The 15,330-nt window shown below is 48.5% G+C and overlaps 5 protein-coding genes across 7 annotated transcripts; 3 read left to right on the top strand and 2 right to left on the bottom strand.

Annotated features, from left to right (window-relative positions):
- Window positions 1-11: 11 nt before the first annotated feature.
- On the top strand, window positions 12-2,245 carry LOC122620075 (prolyl 4-hydroxylase subunit alpha-1). Of its 2 annotated transcripts, none has more exons than XM_043797367.1 (6): window positions 12-502; window positions 562-752; window positions 825-979; window positions 1,086-1,511; window positions 1,592-1,766; window positions 2,115-2,245. In XM_043797367.1, the coding sequence occupies exons 1-6, from the start codon at window positions 12-14 to the stop codon at window positions 2,135-2,137; spliced, it is 1,461 nt and encodes a 486-aa protein (XP_043653302.1). In that variant the 3' UTR covers window positions 2,138-2,245. The 2 variants fall into 2 exon arrangements, with proteins under 2 accessions (XP_043653302.1, XP_043653303.1); XM_043797368.1 differs by lacking the exon at window positions 2,115-2,245 and adding an exon at window positions 1,851-1,894 and having other exon boundaries at window positions 18-502.
- A 543-nt stretch (window positions 2,246-2,788) lies between these two features.
- LOC122620074 (prolyl 4-hydroxylase subunit alpha-1) lies at window positions 2,789-6,626 on the top strand. 2 transcript variants are annotated; one of them, XM_043797364.1, is made up of 8 exons: window positions 2,789-3,387; window positions 4,189-4,343; window positions 4,407-4,554; window positions 5,064-5,275; window positions 5,350-5,498; window positions 5,557-6,060; window positions 6,125-6,290; window positions 6,509-6,626. In XM_043797364.1, exons 1-8 carry the CDS (start codon window positions 3,209-3,211, stop codon window positions 6,607-6,609), a joined length of 1,614 nt encoding a protein of 537 aa, XP_043653299.1. In that variant the 5' UTR covers window positions 2,789-3,208; the 3' UTR covers window positions 6,610-6,626. The 2 variants fall into 2 exon arrangements, with proteins under 2 accessions (XP_043653299.1, XP_043653300.1); XM_043797365.1 differs by lacking the exons at window positions 2,789-3,387; window positions 4,189-4,343 and having other exon boundaries at window positions 4,413-4,554; window positions 5,051-5,275.
- Window positions 6,627-7,248: 622 nt separating this feature from the next.
- LOC122620746 (prolyl 4-hydroxylase subunit alpha-2) lies at window positions 7,249-11,514 on the top strand. The gene is made up of 6 exons (XM_043798352.1): window positions 7,249-7,488; window positions 9,392-9,546; window positions 9,606-9,762; window positions 10,125-10,980; window positions 11,036-11,201; window positions 11,256-11,514. The coding sequence occupies exons 1-6, from the start codon at window positions 7,316-7,318 to the stop codon at window positions 11,354-11,356; spliced, it is 1,608 nt and encodes a 535-aa protein (XP_043654287.1). The 5' UTR covers window positions 7,249-7,315; the 3' UTR covers window positions 11,357-11,514.
- Window positions 11,415-13,228, bottom strand: LOC122620747 (prolyl 4-hydroxylase subunit alpha-1). The gene is made up of 5 exons (XM_043798353.1): window positions 13,044-13,228; window positions 12,827-12,990; window positions 11,794-12,767; window positions 11,573-11,738; window positions 11,415-11,509 (listed from the first exon to the last, which is right to left on the bottom strand). Exons 1-5 carry the CDS (start codon window positions 13,226-13,228, stop codon window positions 11,415-11,417), a joined length of 1,584 nt encoding a protein of 527 aa, XP_043654288.1.
- Window positions 13,229-13,473: 245 nt separating this feature from the next.
- On the bottom strand, window positions 13,474-14,411 carry LOC122620023 (serine protease 1-like). The gene has a single exon (XM_043797290.1). The coding sequence runs from the start codon at window positions 14,383-14,385 to the stop codon at window positions 13,582-13,584; it is 804 nt and encodes a 267-aa protein (XP_043653225.1). The 5' UTR covers window positions 14,386-14,411; the 3' UTR covers window positions 13,474-13,581.
- Window positions 14,412-15,330: the final 919 nt, after the last annotated feature.

The following is a 15,330-nucleotide window of genomic DNA, read 5'->3' as shown; positions in this document are numbered from 1 at the left end:
GACAGCTAATTATGCAAATGCCGGTGGTTTTTAGTGTTTTGTGGCTGCTTCAGCTGTTTCTGCTGTTGGAATCCGTGACTGGGGCCAATTTCGCCAGAGGAGAGGAGCAACTGGAGGCACTGCTGGACACCGAGACGCAGCTCATCGATGGGTTGCGTGACTATATCGAACGATTGGAGCTCCAGCTGGAGGAGATCCGCCGGGAGATCGCGGCCATCGAGGAGATCCACAGCCAAGTGGACAGTGTGGAGGAGTACATGGGTAATCCCCTGAATGTCTTTGGCATTCTCAAGCGGTTCGAGAGTGTGTGGCCCAGACTGGAGCAGCAGGCGAATGCCACTCAGGAGCTGGGGCTCGGAGCAGGGTTCTTCGACATGGAGCTAACCCTACCCAGCGACGAGGACTACGAGGAGTCCCTGAATCAGCTGCTGCATCTGCAGTCCGTCTACGAATTGGACTCGAACAGCCTCTCCTTGGGCGTGGTGAATGGATTCAAGTTGGGGTGAGCAGGAAATGAAATGGAAAAGCAGAAGCAATCAAAAATTGTTTGCATAATTTCAGCTCCTCCATGTCCTGGGGCGACTGCCTGGAAGTGGCTCGCAAGTCGGACTTTTCGGTGGCCAGATTCTGGCTGGAATCTGCCTTGGAGAAGCTGCCCTCCGCCTCCGAAAACTCCACGGAATCGCAGAGGGAACGGGAGAGTGGACGTGTGCACATCCTGGAGGCCACTCTCAACATTGAATACCGCGCAGGTGGGTTGTTACCCTAGGATTAAGTGCAATATCCCGGCCAGAATGCCAAATTTCGTTTCTCTTATCTTCCAGGGGAGCTTTCCCGAGCCCTGGCAACTGCCGAGGAGCTGCTACTGCTGCTACCCATGAACCAGAGCATTCAGAAGGCCAAAAGAAAGATTGAAAAAGCCATGGCCAAGATGGAATTGCCCAAGGGCAGGGGCCAAAAGTCGAAGCCAAAGAAGCAAGTAAGTGGGTGAATTAGAGAAGCAAAAACATTTCTTGCCGCGGGTTGTCCCAATTCAAGTAGTCAGTTAATTCAAATATATAAAAGTAACGAATTGTTTTACCCAGAAACCCAAGTCCACGGAGCAGCTGCTCATTGAGGAGCTCTGTCGCGGAGCAACCCAGCAAGTCTCAACTGGGAGTCGCTTCAACTACTGCCACATGGATGGAGGTTCGCCCTGGTTGCTCCTCCAGCCTTCCAGGTTGGAGCCCATCAGCTCAGATCCATATATAGTTCTGCACCACGATGTACTGACGCCGAGGGAAACCGGTGAACTGCTGGAGCTTTTGGATGAGGAGGATGCCAAAGGAGTTAGCTATCAACCGCTGAAACTATCCAAACTGGCACAAAAGAAGCTTGGCAGGATTAGTCCCCACCTGGGACTTGAGTTTGGGAGCCTAGATCCCTGGACAGGACGTCGCCATGGGCACGAGCACATCACTAAATTGGAGGACAGCTCGGAGCTGCAGCATGTGGCACGTGTCATGTTGAACGTACGTGTTTTTCCAGCCTAATTAAATGACTAATGTGCCACTAATTAATTTCCGATCCAATCCCATACCCCGCGGCACAGTTGCAGGCACCCGGAATGGGAGGAGCCGTGGTGTTTCCACAACTAGAGCTCGGCGTGAATGTGCCACGTGGTGCGCTGCTCTACTGGCACACACGATCCGCCGCGGGCTCGTCATCCGAGTGGGACTACCGCAGTGGCCAGGCCATCTGTCCCGTGCTCCTGGGCGTCCAGTTGTGTAAGTTGCGGCGTGGATGGATTTGGTTGCGTGCCGGGATTCAGTTTGCTGCCCAGTGTGGCACTTACCACATCCCAAAACAAGCTGTCATCGCTTGTCAGTCGAACGTGCTACGAGATACCCTGTAGGGGGTAGATTAGTTTTGCACTTGGTCTATGATAATCTTGAAAAAAATATCTAGGAACCATATGTGCTAGCTTTATTATAGCAAACAAAGTGACTTAACTAACTGATAGCTTCCAATCCGCGCACTTTTCTGTATAACCACCTTGTACAGGGTATCTCCCAGTCGACACTCACTCACCTCTTGCTTATTTCCATTTTTATTCATCTCCATTTCGCATGCAGCCGCGTGGACAGGACTCAATTGACGTGGGCAGCGGCGATGCCTGATGCCTGATGGGTTTCCATGGTTTCCCGATCCGTGCGACATGTGCATTAATTGCCAGCGGGGGAATCAAATAAAGTTGACCTTGGCACTTGATTAAAAATCAGCCTTTTACTGCGTTATTTCCCGTTGGGAGTGCCGCTGTGAACCGCCGGTGTGAATGGGCTGGGCAAACAAAAGCTGCGGCTCGGCTGCCATCCATAATTGTTTGTTTGTCGTTAGGAGGAAGAAGCACGTTACTCAAAACACTGGTCCATAAAACAAGTGTGTTAGTCGCCGCCTCTGAAGTCCGTAAATCAGCGTAAATCAGAGATTGCGGATCACCACTGTGTGAGTTATGGTGGTCGGCTCATTAACAAATCATTGCTCCAAATTGGCAGCCTGCGGGAGGAAGGAGAGGGGAAGCATCCATAAACAACCATAGACCGCAGGCAAATATGAAGTGTCGCAGCAGTCGGATGTGAAATGTTAATCGGCTCTAGCCGGAGCTGCTAAATAGTCGCAGTGCAGTCTTAAATATCAAACAGCTAACTGCCAATTAGCCCGTATTAATATGCTTGCTGGGTCTAATCTCCAGCCAAAGACAATGGGCGATTCGAATCCGATTCAAATCCGATTCGAATGCGAATCGAATTCAGAGTTAAGAATTAAAAATTCGAAACGAGCTCGCCGGGGCGATAAGCATCAGTAAATCAGCGCAAAACAAGCCATAAAACACGGCGGGCCGCAAAGAAACCCGTACTCCCATCGGGCCAACTTCTCCTCATCGGAACATGCACAGAACTGGCTAATAAAACAGTTTTCTTCGAACCATAGGCCACCGCAACTAGTTTCGGCATCGCACATGCGAAATTTATTCTCGCCGCCGGTTTCCTCTCCGCCTCATGGGGGGATGTCGCAGAGTGGAGATCTCTCGCAGATTGGCCCCAGATCAGTTCGCCACGAGCAGCGAACATCGGCGGACTTGCAGATCTGCAAGCAAGTACCAGGGATATACAGATACAACAAGGATATTTACTAGAGCACTAACGGATATACAAAGGATACACATACAATGCGTGGATTCGTGTTGCTGGTGGGAGTGATCTCCTTACTGGCTCAGGGATCGCTCGCCTCGGACTACTTCTCATCCATCACGGGTCTGGAGGATCTGCTGCACACGGAGCAGTATCTCACAAGGGAGCTGAGGTCGAAGGTCAATGCAATCAAAACTGCACTGCAACAGCTGGAGGGGTGAGTACAACCACTCGAAAGTTCAGGATAACCATTTCCATTTGACTTTGGATACAAACCAGCGTAGTGGCTTGTGGGTTATACAATAGCGTAACCTGATAGCAAAGTTAACCCGTATTATTGCTGTCTTTGGGTGAATAGGATTAACCAGTTAGCAACGACTTTTGGAATAATAACTGGATAACACTTGTGATTTTGTATTGTATTGTATGGGACTCTGGTTAATTAGGCACACACTCTGATTTTAGCGGGAATTCAATGGTGGATTTGTGGCCATAAAAAGCCCACAATAGTTTCAGCTAGAACGTGATATTTGAAACAATGCTAATTAAATTACAAATCCATTAAAGTTTTACTGCCCTTTGAAAACTAGTTTACGTAGCCGCCGAAAACCAATGTGCCAGACTTTATGTCTGCTATAAATTAGCAAAATTGTCGTGCCAGTGATTGCAGCTAATAGTCATCACCTCATCACAGATGTCCACCTGTCGCCGAAACTGGAGTAGTTAGCCTAATCTCGAGTATTAGCCCCAGATATTTGATCATTTCTGACAGTTGGCCGCATCGGCGAATATTGGTTATCAGGTTCTGGCTTTGTGTTTGGCATTTCGCTTTCGTTTTATTTGATTTCGCCCCGTTGTTTCTTATCGCGGCGGTCATTAAAACTATTATGAATACAGAATCACACATAAATTGGAATTAATTAAGCCGAAATACGGGTATGAGCCACTATGACGACACGAGTCACATAAATCGAGCAAACTGGTAGGCAACTCTAGTCCGAACTCGTTCCATCCGCAGCGAGCTGTCCTCCATCGAAAAGGAGCACGCCATGGCCGCCACGGATACGGAGAACTACCTGACCAACCCGGTGAACGTGTACCGCCTGATGAAGCGCCTCCACACGGACTGGTCCCTCATGGAGTCGCGAGTGCAGCTGATGGCCGAGGAGATGAGTAAGTGCACCCACACACCCCCCTTCCAGGATTACTGCTATCACGTCCCAGCTTCCCACTTAGATTTCAATGCGACCCGGGAGTACGGCCTGAGCTACCCCAGCCAGGAGGACGTGGAGGGCGCTGCTCTGGCCCTCGTCCGCCTGCAGAGCACCTACAAACTGGACGTGGCCCAGGTGGCCCAGGGCATCCTGAATGGCGTCAAATACGGGTGAGACCCCCGGGTGAGGTGAAGGTGGGCTGGGTGGCGGTAGGGGAAAGCGGATAAGCAATAACCAGCCAGGCTTAAAATACCGGCTATCCCATCTAATCCCAGTTCAATCGAGTGGCTCCCCTTGTTACTTAACCCCAATCGCAATCGCTGTAGCCTGTGGTTTTGTGCCTCGAGAAATACACAGAGTAGTAGACTTAAATGATACCTATCATCTTGGGAAACTTAATTTATAATTAAACATATACATCACAGCTTGATTTAATGTTTATCATCATAGCTTTTTAATTGAAATGAATGACGGGCCAGCTTCCGAATGCTATAAACTAGACACGTTTCCTATTATAATCACTTCGGAATAAATCAGCTCTTAGTGCGTCAATGGAATTTGAATTTTGGAAAAACCCCCCCTTGACCAGCATACATGTTGAGTAACTTATGCCACACTGGCCTAAAGGGTATATTGCAGTTGAGAGACCCATCCCAACTCTTCCAGCATTTATTTTTAGCTCCGACATGAGCTGGCAGGATTGCTTCGAGCTGGGTCAACAACTCTTTGAAATGGAGGACTACAACAACACCAAGGTCTGGCTGCGGGAATCGATGGAGCGCCTACGACGTCACAGCAGCCACGCCCACAGCCAGCAAACGCCCACCAGCGGACCGGATACGGTCACCCTCAACAAAATGGAGGCGACGGCCAAGAGTTTGTTCCAACTGGGTGAGCAAACACTACGGCCACTGGGGCTGTGAAAATTGGCCAGCTTTGTGGATACTCAATGGCTCGACTTTTAGGCGATTTCGACACGGCTTTCGAGCTGAGCCAGCGAGTGCTGCAGTTCGATCCCAAGCGCATCAGGAACTGGCATCTCGGCGACAAGGGAACGGCGCCTCCGGAGGACATCGATGATGGCTATCTGCCGAAGCACTCGGACTCCTACAGCGTAAGTTTAAGATGGATTAAGTGTTGAAGATACTTAAAGTTGAAATCCATTTGCACAGCTGTCGCAGGAGTTCGCCCAATACGAGAAGGTGTGCCGTGGCGAGGTGCATCCCATTGCTCGCCAGGAGCTGCGGTGTCGTTATAGCAGAGGAAGTCATCCGTATCGCCTTCTGGCGCCTCTGAAGCTGGAGGAGCACAGCCTGGATCCCTATGTGGCCACCTACCACGACATGCTGAGTGCCCGCAAGATCTCACAGCTCCGGGAAATGGCTGTGCCGCGCATGCGTCGCTCCACAGTGAATCCCCTGCCCGGCGGCCAGCACAAGAAGTCCGCCTTCCGGGTGAGCAAGAATGCGTGGCTGGCGTACGAGTCGCATCCGACCATGGTGGGCATGCTCCGGGACCTGAAGGAGGCCACCGGACTGGACACCACCTACTGCGAGCAGCTCCAAGTGGCCAACTACGGCGTGGGCGGGCACTACGAGCCGCACTGGGACTTCTTTCGGGACCCCAATCACTATCCGGAGGAGGAGGGCAACCGCATTGCCACTGCCATATTTTATGTGAGTTCCGACATGGCCGTAATCCCTGCATGATGCAGTAACACCAGTTATCCCATCCGTGCAGCTGTCCGAGGTGGAGCAGGGCGGGGCCACCGCCTTTCCCTTCCTGGACATCGCCGTGAAGCCGCAGCTGGGCAACGTGCTCTTCTGGTACAACCTGCACCGCTCCCTGGACAAGGACTACCGCACCAAGCACGCCGGCTGTCCAGTGCTCAAGGGCAGCAAGTGGAGTAAGTAATCCTCTCCAGCTGAACTCTTTAAATAACTAAATCACTTTTGATGGCATATAAAATTGAAGTAAAAACACCTCTTTGAGGCTGATTAAAGCCAACACCAAAGTGATTGTTAATTAAATGTTATACACCCATAAGTGAAATTAGGTCACCAGCCATCTCGAGTTGACATACGCAACTAATGTGATTCATTTCCGCCTTTCCGATCTTTGCAGTTGGCAACGTGTGGATACACGAGGTGACCCAGACATTCGCCCGACCCTGCGACGTTTTCCGGGATCACGAGGTGTCGCTGGAGTACGAAATAATCAAATAAAGTTCGTGATAGTCAGGTTAAGCTCGGCGTGTCTCTTTCTTGGCCTGAACAGACTCAGTGGGTTAAAGGTTTCACACTCAAAGTGCTCGGCAGAGTCACTCAAAATACTCAAAACACTCAAAACACTCAAAACAAACGAAGCGAACTGGCTTTGAGCCAGTTGCGTATTCATTTGCCGGCTTCATTTGCATAAACAAGTTCACGGGCAAAGTTTCATTGGGGGTTTTGAATATTTTTGGGGCCCGTGAAGTGACAACTGCGACGAGCAGACAAGTGAAAGTAATTAGCGGGGAAATTCTGGCCAACTGGGAAAGTGCGTGGCACATTTCATGAAATTGAGTTATGCTTCCTAGAAGAACTGCCATAAACTTTGGTCTATGTACACGTACTTAAAGAATCCAGTTTATTGAACCCACTTCACTTTGTGGAGCCCAATCGAGCAGAACCTGGCCCCCGCGGGCAGTTCTTTGACCAGAAACGCCGTTCCATTCGATTGGAGCGCTGGAACTGCTCGATCGACACCCGCAGCTCGAAAACGCTTCATCACAAACGCCGCGAGCTTTTTCGCATCAGATCGTTTTTTGTATTTCAAAGATCGTCGCTTTTGCCGCCAACTGAAAACAGTTCCTAACGAATCGCGGCTGGAACAACAAGCAAACCGCGTTGCGCGTTCTGAAAGCCAGTGGCGTTTTATCGGTTAAGTGCGATGCTTTTGGCCAAGTGCGTCCTAATCCTGGCCCTGCAGGCGATGTCCTGCCGCGGGGAGTTCTTCAGCTCCACCTCGGGTCTGGAGAAGCTGTTCGAAACGGAGGTGCTCCTCCTGGCGGAGCTGCAAAACTATGTGCATGAGCTCAGCCAGCACGCTGAGGCGCTTCAGAGGTAAAAGGGATAGGGAGTTGAGCATATCCTTGAAGGATATTCGCTGAAAATAAGGTTTGAGGATCTATGGAGTTACAATTCTTATTGATGCCAGCTTAGAGTCAAATAAATAATATGTGATTATTAAAGCACAATTCACAGAAACTTGTGGTAATATACACATCATATAAATATGTAAATTTCATGAGAGTGGAACGAACTGAATTAAAAGAAGCTAGAAGCTTTTAGAAGCCCAGCTTAAAATGGAAAGTTATTCAGGTTCTGGCCGAGCCTACTACACATTGATTCCAGATTGCAGATGGTTAGTTTTAATCAGATGCAAATGAGATACGCATTTCGCGCACAAGCCACTTTTGCTGGCAGAGCCCATCAATTTTCCAGGCATATATTCTGCCAGTTGAAAAATGGGAATGAAAATCAATTGCCAGTTGGCGATGGCGAATTTTCCATTTTGGGTGTCATCCACACAGCCGCCCACGTAAATCAAAAACTGACATCGAACTCGGGCAGATTTCCATCAGCTGTCTGTATTTTGGCTAATTAAAGTTGGGTGTGGGAGCGTTGGCTCAGCGAGATATTAAATTCTAGTTAGCTTCGGTTAGTTTTATTACAATTATGCTGATTTGTGCCCCAGCAGCCGACCGGTTGCCATAAAAGTGAATGGCAACCCAGCGATTTGTCGCCGTTTGCAGACGTTAAACTCCCTAACCGATGCTATTTGTTTAGATGCGCCAGGTGATTCTCGTATTTATTTTATGGACTGCTAATTTCTCCCATTTCTTGGCTTGATTTATTCGCGCCGGTTATTAGACTAATTAATGGTTCATATAAAGCACAAATCGCCGGCCAACAACTTGCGGCAACTTGTTGAATTTCGCATTTGATTATCTGGCAAATCGATTGCTACCATCGCCGATCGATATCTAAGAAACAATTGCCGCTAGTTTATTTTGTTGTTCGGTTATAAGTGTCATCGACTTTTTCGACTGATTTCGTATCTTGAAATATGATGCACTCATCGCCTCAGTTATGCATAATATACTCGGTATATAGTATCATTGTGTTTATCGTGCGCATTTGCAAACCGGATTCCTGGCCATCTAATAAGAAACCGTTAACAAATTGTAAAGTATAATATTTATACCGACCTGAGTCAGCTGCCGCAGAAAACTGGTATTTCATCGAACCCTTAAAAAAAATTCAATTTCTTTGGCTTACTCATTGTGTATGGCGTCTCCTTTTCGAAATCGCCATAAAATAGATTTATTGGGAACAAGTGGCGGCACTCAATCATCGGCACAAAGGAGTTTGCAACAAAAGATGTGAGCTCAAATTAGTTGTGTCTTGCTTTAGATTCAGATTATGGTTACGCTCCCAACTTAATGACTTCTAAATGAGCCGCAGTGCAGGCGACAGGCGTGAAAATAAATGCGTTAATTATTCAAAACAGCCAACCCAGCGATAAAAACCAAACTTGAATACATTTCTGGCTAGTACTGCTTATTCTTAGCCTAATGCTGAATAATGGTTGCAATCAGCAGCTGCTTAGATTCATTAACACCAGGTAAAGAGTTCTTGAAAGTTTGCTAATTCACTTATAAAATACAAGTGACACATAAATCAGTAGGTAAAAGTTGCCTTAAAATGTATAGCAATTTATTTAATCGAGAGTATCAAAGTTATCTGATTTCTGATCTTATTAATTAGGCGAAACAAATCCTTTCAGTTCCAATTTGTATCTTTAAAAAACCCAATTAATTATGCTTAAACTCAGGTTGCGTTTTTCCAGTGTATCAGCCAGAGAACTTTAAGCTTTAGTTTGTCCATCCCAAATAAGTTAATTTATGCAAATTCCTTTAGTTATGATGAGTCTGATTAATGATAACTTTGCTTATGATCTCAGTGAGATCGATGCCATCCGCGTGGAACACCTGAATGCCGCCCATGGAATCGATGACTACCTCAACAATCCGGTGAACGCGTTCCGGCTCATAAAACGCCTTCACAGCGACTGGGAAACCTTCGAGGGCAGTGTTACGGCGGACTCGAGTCGCTCAAGTGGGTTTATTTCTTTCTCTATATGAGATGAGATATGATATGAAGCTGTTTCCCTGCAGACTATCTTGATGCCATGGCCAGACTGAAGGAGAACCTGAGCTTTCCTTCGCAGGACGATTTCGTGGGATCGGCGATAGCTCTTACTCGACTGCAGCAGACCTATCAACTGGATGTGGCTGAGCTGGCCAGTGGAATCCTCAATGGCGTTAAGTATGGGTGAGTAATGGCCAAGATAGCTTGGTAATATGATGAACCCAAGGTGGAAGCTTAACAAAGTGTTTATTAAAACGATGGCGAAACAATGTCTTGAAGCTCTTGCGCTTTTACCTTGTTGTTATAGGAACACAAAGCGGCAATTATATTTTCTTATTCCGGTGCCTTTTTCATGTTGTGAGCTTAAGACTGTGATATTTGTGGCGAAACCAGTGAGCCAGTAACCAGTGGGAAAGGAAGCCATAAAGTTAACGACTTGGCTTGCTTTTGTCTGGCTAATATGATGGCTAATAATTTATGTTTAACATTCTGCGAGTTTTGCAAGATTTGTTAGATAACTCTTAACATTTCCACTCAATACTCAGCACGGCCATGTCCTGGCAGGATTGCTTTGTGCTCGGCCAGCACCTGTACGCCCTGCGAGACTACAACCACACGGTGCCCTGGCTGCAGCAGTCGATGCAGTTGCTCGGGGAACAGTCATACGGCTCGGAGTCCGCCTCCCTGGACTTCATGGAGGCAGTGGTGGAATATCACCGGGAGATGGGCGCCCACGAAAGTGCTTTGAGTCTGGTGAACCATGTGCTTGCCATAGAACCGCATCAACGGAGTCACCTCCTGGAGGCGCGCCAGCAACTGGAGGAGCTCATCACGGATGGGGACAAGAACGGGCTGCTTCACTTGACCGCACGAAGACCCGGAGACTACCACGAGTCCCGGGAGTTTCGCATGTACGAGCAGGTGTGTCGCGGCGAGTTGGCTCCACTTCCTGCCAAGCAGCGAGATCTCAGATGTCGCCTAAGGAGGAGTCGCTTGGGCTACGCTCCTTTTAGGTTGGAGGAGCTGCACCTGGATCCTCTGGTGGTGCAGCTGCATCAGGTGATTGGCTCCAAGGACTCGGAGTCCCTGCAGAGAACAGCTAGGCCCAGAATAAAGAGGTCCACGGTGTACTCCTTGGGCGGAAATGGAGGTTCCACGGCCGCCGCCTTTCGCACCAGCCAAGGTGCCTCCTTCAATTACTCCAGGAACGCAGCCACCAAACTACTGAGCCACCATGTGGGCGACTTCTCCGGCTTGAGCATGGAGTACGCCGAGGATCTGCAGGTGGCGAACTACGGGATTGGTGGACACTATGAGCCGCACTGGGACAGCTTTCCCGAGAACCACGTTTACCAGGAGGGAGATCTGCATGGCAACCGCATTGCAACGGGCATTTACTACGTGAGTTTCCTGTAATTCCAAAGTTTTTACAAAAATTGAAATAAGTACTTTTCAGCTATCTGATGTAGAAGCCGGGGGAGGAACCGCTTTTCCCTTTCTGCCACTGCTGGTGACCCCAGAAAGAGGAAGCCTTCTCTTTTGGTACAATCTGCATCCCTCTGGCGACCAGGACTTTCGGACCAAACACGCCGCTTGTCCTGTGCTTCAGGGCAGCAAATGGAGTAAGTGAATCTTTAGCAGCAAGGTATCAGTTTATAACGAGTTCATTGAAACAGTTGCCAATGTATGGATTCGAGAACGCCATCAGGATAACGTAAGGCCCTGCGATCTAGAAAGGAACCAGGAAATCTCACTGCCTTACAGGGACTTTGACTAGGAAGTCAACTCAACGCCAATTAAAATAAGATATTAATTTATTAAATGTGTAATTACACCTAATCTCGATAGCCTACTGACTTGTAGCTATCTGAGGTGAGGCCGCAAGGACGACGGAACTCCTGGTAGCCCGAGTGCATCCAAATGTTGCCAACTGTAATACGAACATGAAGTGATAAATACAAATTGTAGATACTCATAAAAAGCATTTGCTTACTCCGCTTGGAACCCACGATAACCGGACAGCCGGCGTGCAAAGTGCGAGCATCCACATCCAGGGATCGATGCAGATTGTGCCACATGACCAGAGCTCCTTTCACGGGAGGCAGGAACACATTAAGCTTGGTGAAGACGGTGTAGCCACCTTGCTCCACGTCAGAGAGCTGCAACAAAATAAGGCTTGAAAAAGATACGTAGAACTTAAGAACTACAACTCACATAGAACATGCTGGTGGAGATGCGGTCTCCTTTGAACTGCTCCGGCAGATTGACCTCAAAGTAGTCCGGATGCGGTTCGTACTGCCCGCCAACTCCGTAGTTGGCCACCTGCATGAACTCGGCTCCGGCCATATCGAATCCGGATACAAACTCAATGATCCGAGCCACGGACTTCATCACCGGCGACTTGTAGTCCAGCCAGGTTTGCTGACTGACCCGCAGATCCCTCACGGTGCGTGCTCCACCATCTCCGGCCACAGCGGACCGGACCATCTCCTCCTTGTCTGCCTCCTCGAAGATGGACTGAATGTGCCTGGAGCTCAGCATGCCGTGGTAGACATTGATGTCCGGATCCAGGTGCACCGGCTCCACTTGGAGTGGCGCCAGGGTGAAGTAAGCATGGCGTTTTCCATCCAGGTAGCATTTCAAGGGGTCACCACTCCGCTCTTCGGGTAATCTACTGCCCTGGCATAGCCTCGTGTAGTTGGCAAACCACGAGGGGTTCGTCTCCCGGACATTCTTTCCCGGCTCCCTGCTCTCCAGATACTTTCGAGTTTGCTGCGCGGAGTGTGTGGGTTGCGAATCGAGGATCTGATTGAGTAGCCTTCCGGCCTTCTTCGGATTGCCCAACTCATAATTGGCCATGGATGCATACTCCCGGATATCTGCAACGTAGTGATCCACATCCATTTCCTTTCTTGGACTATTCTGGAGAAGGATCAAAGCCACCTGAAGCCATTCCAGGGATCTCTTATGCTCCTTAAGATCGAAGAGCTGCACACCGATTTCGTAGCACTCACGCCATTGTAGATCCGACTCGTAGGTGAAACCATTGATGATGCCATCGGCCAAGTCCGAGGTCGGCAGATTATAGACCTTCTGCAGCCTGGCCAAGCCCTTGATGGCGCCCTGCAGCTCAGATTGATCGGGGTAGCCCAAGTCCCTGCTCAGCACCTCCACGAATGCGCGAAACTCTTTAGGGTATCAAGAACTTATTGTATTAAGAACTTAAGTATGGAGTAACAATACCTACTTTCTCTGGCGTCGTTGGCCACGATGGGTTCAAAGATCAGCGCATCCCAATCCCGAACCAATCGCTTGAGCAATCTGAAGGCGTGCAAAGGGTGTCCGAGATACTCATCCAGTTTCAACTGCGATGTCGCCCACTCATGTTCCCGTTTTATTTGCTCAACATACCTATTAAATATTAGGGTAATTTTATAAGACTAAGAACTTTGAGATATTGTTACCTGCGGTAGAAGTCAAGCTGCTTTTGCTGGGACTCCAGATACGAACGCGTGGCATTTAGCAGTTCTTCTTCCACTTGGGCCAGATCCTGCATACTGTCCACCGATGAGTAAAACTCTCCATTCGCTACTCCAACCCAAATAATAAGCTGGAGGATCCCAAGATAAAGACAGTGGCGATCCAACATTATGAACAGAGCACTGTAAACCAAGAGTTACCGATGTAGACTGACTCTTATTCGAGTAGCAACTGAGCCAAGTAGACGCATATTCCATTTGGAAACTGTCACGTATCCAGACAGAAACGCTGTGCAAACAAAGATGTCAGATACAAACACCCACACCAGCGATGCCGAGCAAACAACTCGTTCGATTTGACTCTCTAAATCTCTCCATCTCCTGCCCTCGGAATTCAAAGCTGAACAGGTGGATATATTCACAATAAAAGTATTTATTTGGATTCTACCTTCTCATCCGTAATCTACAAGACTGCAGACAAAGTGTTCTATGAATTTAGCTAAAATATTCACTGCTCAATCACTTAGTAGGAGATGCCGGTGTTGTCGCGGATCCAGTCCAAGTAGCCGGTGACACGGCTGAAGACAGCGGGAGCACCAGACTGGCAGCCGCCGGAGGACACGAAGGAGGTCACTCCGACCAGGCGGTTGCCCTCGTGTGTGACCAGGGGGCCACCAGAGTCGCCCTGGCAGGTGGACCGGCCGCCATCGGTGTTGACGCAGATCATGTTCTCGTGGAGAGACCACGTGCGGCTGCAATCACTCTGGGACATGATCTGGACATCGACAGCCTGGAGCCAGTCGGGCAGTGGGCTGCCATCGTAGGTGCCGCCCCATCCGGAGGCAACGGCCCACCATCCGGCGTAGTCCTGGTAGCGGTCGTTGTAGCTGGGCAGCTCCACCTTGTTGACCAGGTGCCAGAAGTCGACGTGCGGGGTGCGGATCAGGGAGATGTCGTTGTGCAGGTTGCCGCTGTTGTAGTGGTGGTGCTGGATGATGTCGCCACCGCCCACCCAGTGGGTGTACTGGGGCTGGTTGCGCAGACTGGCTCCGTAGTTGATGGTCACTCCACTGGCTCCGTTGGTGCAGTGGGCGGCGGTCAGGACCCAGGTGTTGCCGATGATGGAGCCACCGCACCACCAGTTGCCGTTGCCGCTGAAGAGCAGACCCACGATGTAGGGCACCTTGCCCTCGTAGGCCGGGTAGCCGTTGGTGATGCGACCCTCGATCTTGAGGTCCTTCACCGGGGTGGGGACCAACTTCTGCCCGGGGGTGGGGATGGCAGTGGCGGCTGCCACGGCCAGAGCCAGGAATAGGAACACTTTCATCTTTGCAGGTCTTTCAACTTGTGCCGTTTTCAGAAATCGGCCGAGCATTTATACCATCGCCTTATCAATACGAAGCGTAGTTTCTTGTCTTGTTCTTAGTAATATTTGGTGCTAATATATTTGGCCAGATTTCAGCCGTGACAAGTTAAACTGGCCGATAAGACTTGAATTATTGTCTGTACTTGGCAATTGAAGAGTGACAGTATTAGAATAAGTCCGTAGCCCGTATTAATCTATAATCTATACCAATAGCCAGAGAGAATTAAAGATTGCCAAGACGATCATTTTATTTGCCAATCGAAGCACTACACAAAAATCAAATTAAATGATATTTTTATAAACCAAAACCTATGGATTATGTGATATCAGGATATCACCCATCTGTTAAATTTAAACTACTTGCTGACCAGCAGAGATATAACTTCGTTTTTTTCCTCTGAGGGCTGTAACTCAATTCCAGCTAAACAGAAAGATATGTAAATAGTTCAAACTTAAAAGTCATAGTTTGATAAATTCCCAGACGATCTGAATGGTTTATGCTTGAGATTTACGAGGCATGCAATTCTTCCTCATCAATGACACCCATGTCTTTAATCTAGTTTGTGCCACACGTACGATGAATGATAATTATTCGAGTGAGGACCATAAATAAGTGGCTTTATTTGCTGATAACAATGTACTACTAAGAGTTCAGTGAATCGGCTGATTTTGGCTTTCATTCATTATTTCTGTGCTCATTCTGCATTGCAATGGAAAGTCCATACTACGATCACCCAAGTATCCTATCAAAACCCAACAGGCTGAAATATACAACTTAAGAAAAGACTTGGAAAACAAGTTAAGAACAATACTTTGCCCATTTATGTTATAGCCTCAGATTTATTAAGTGTTCCGACATTACCAAATGGACACAACTTTAAGTCTTAAGTACACGCCATATATTTA

Source organism: Drosophila teissieri, chromosome 3R, assembly GCF_016746235.2.
Source record: "Drosophila teissieri strain GT53w chromosome 3R, Prin_Dtei_1.1, whole genome shotgun sequence".
Classification (NCBI taxonomy): Eukaryota; Metazoa; Arthropoda; class Insecta; order Diptera; family Drosophilidae; genus Drosophila; species Drosophila teissieri.
Note: the sequence above shows the minus strand (reverse complement) of the source record. Positions and strands in the feature narration are given on the sequence as shown.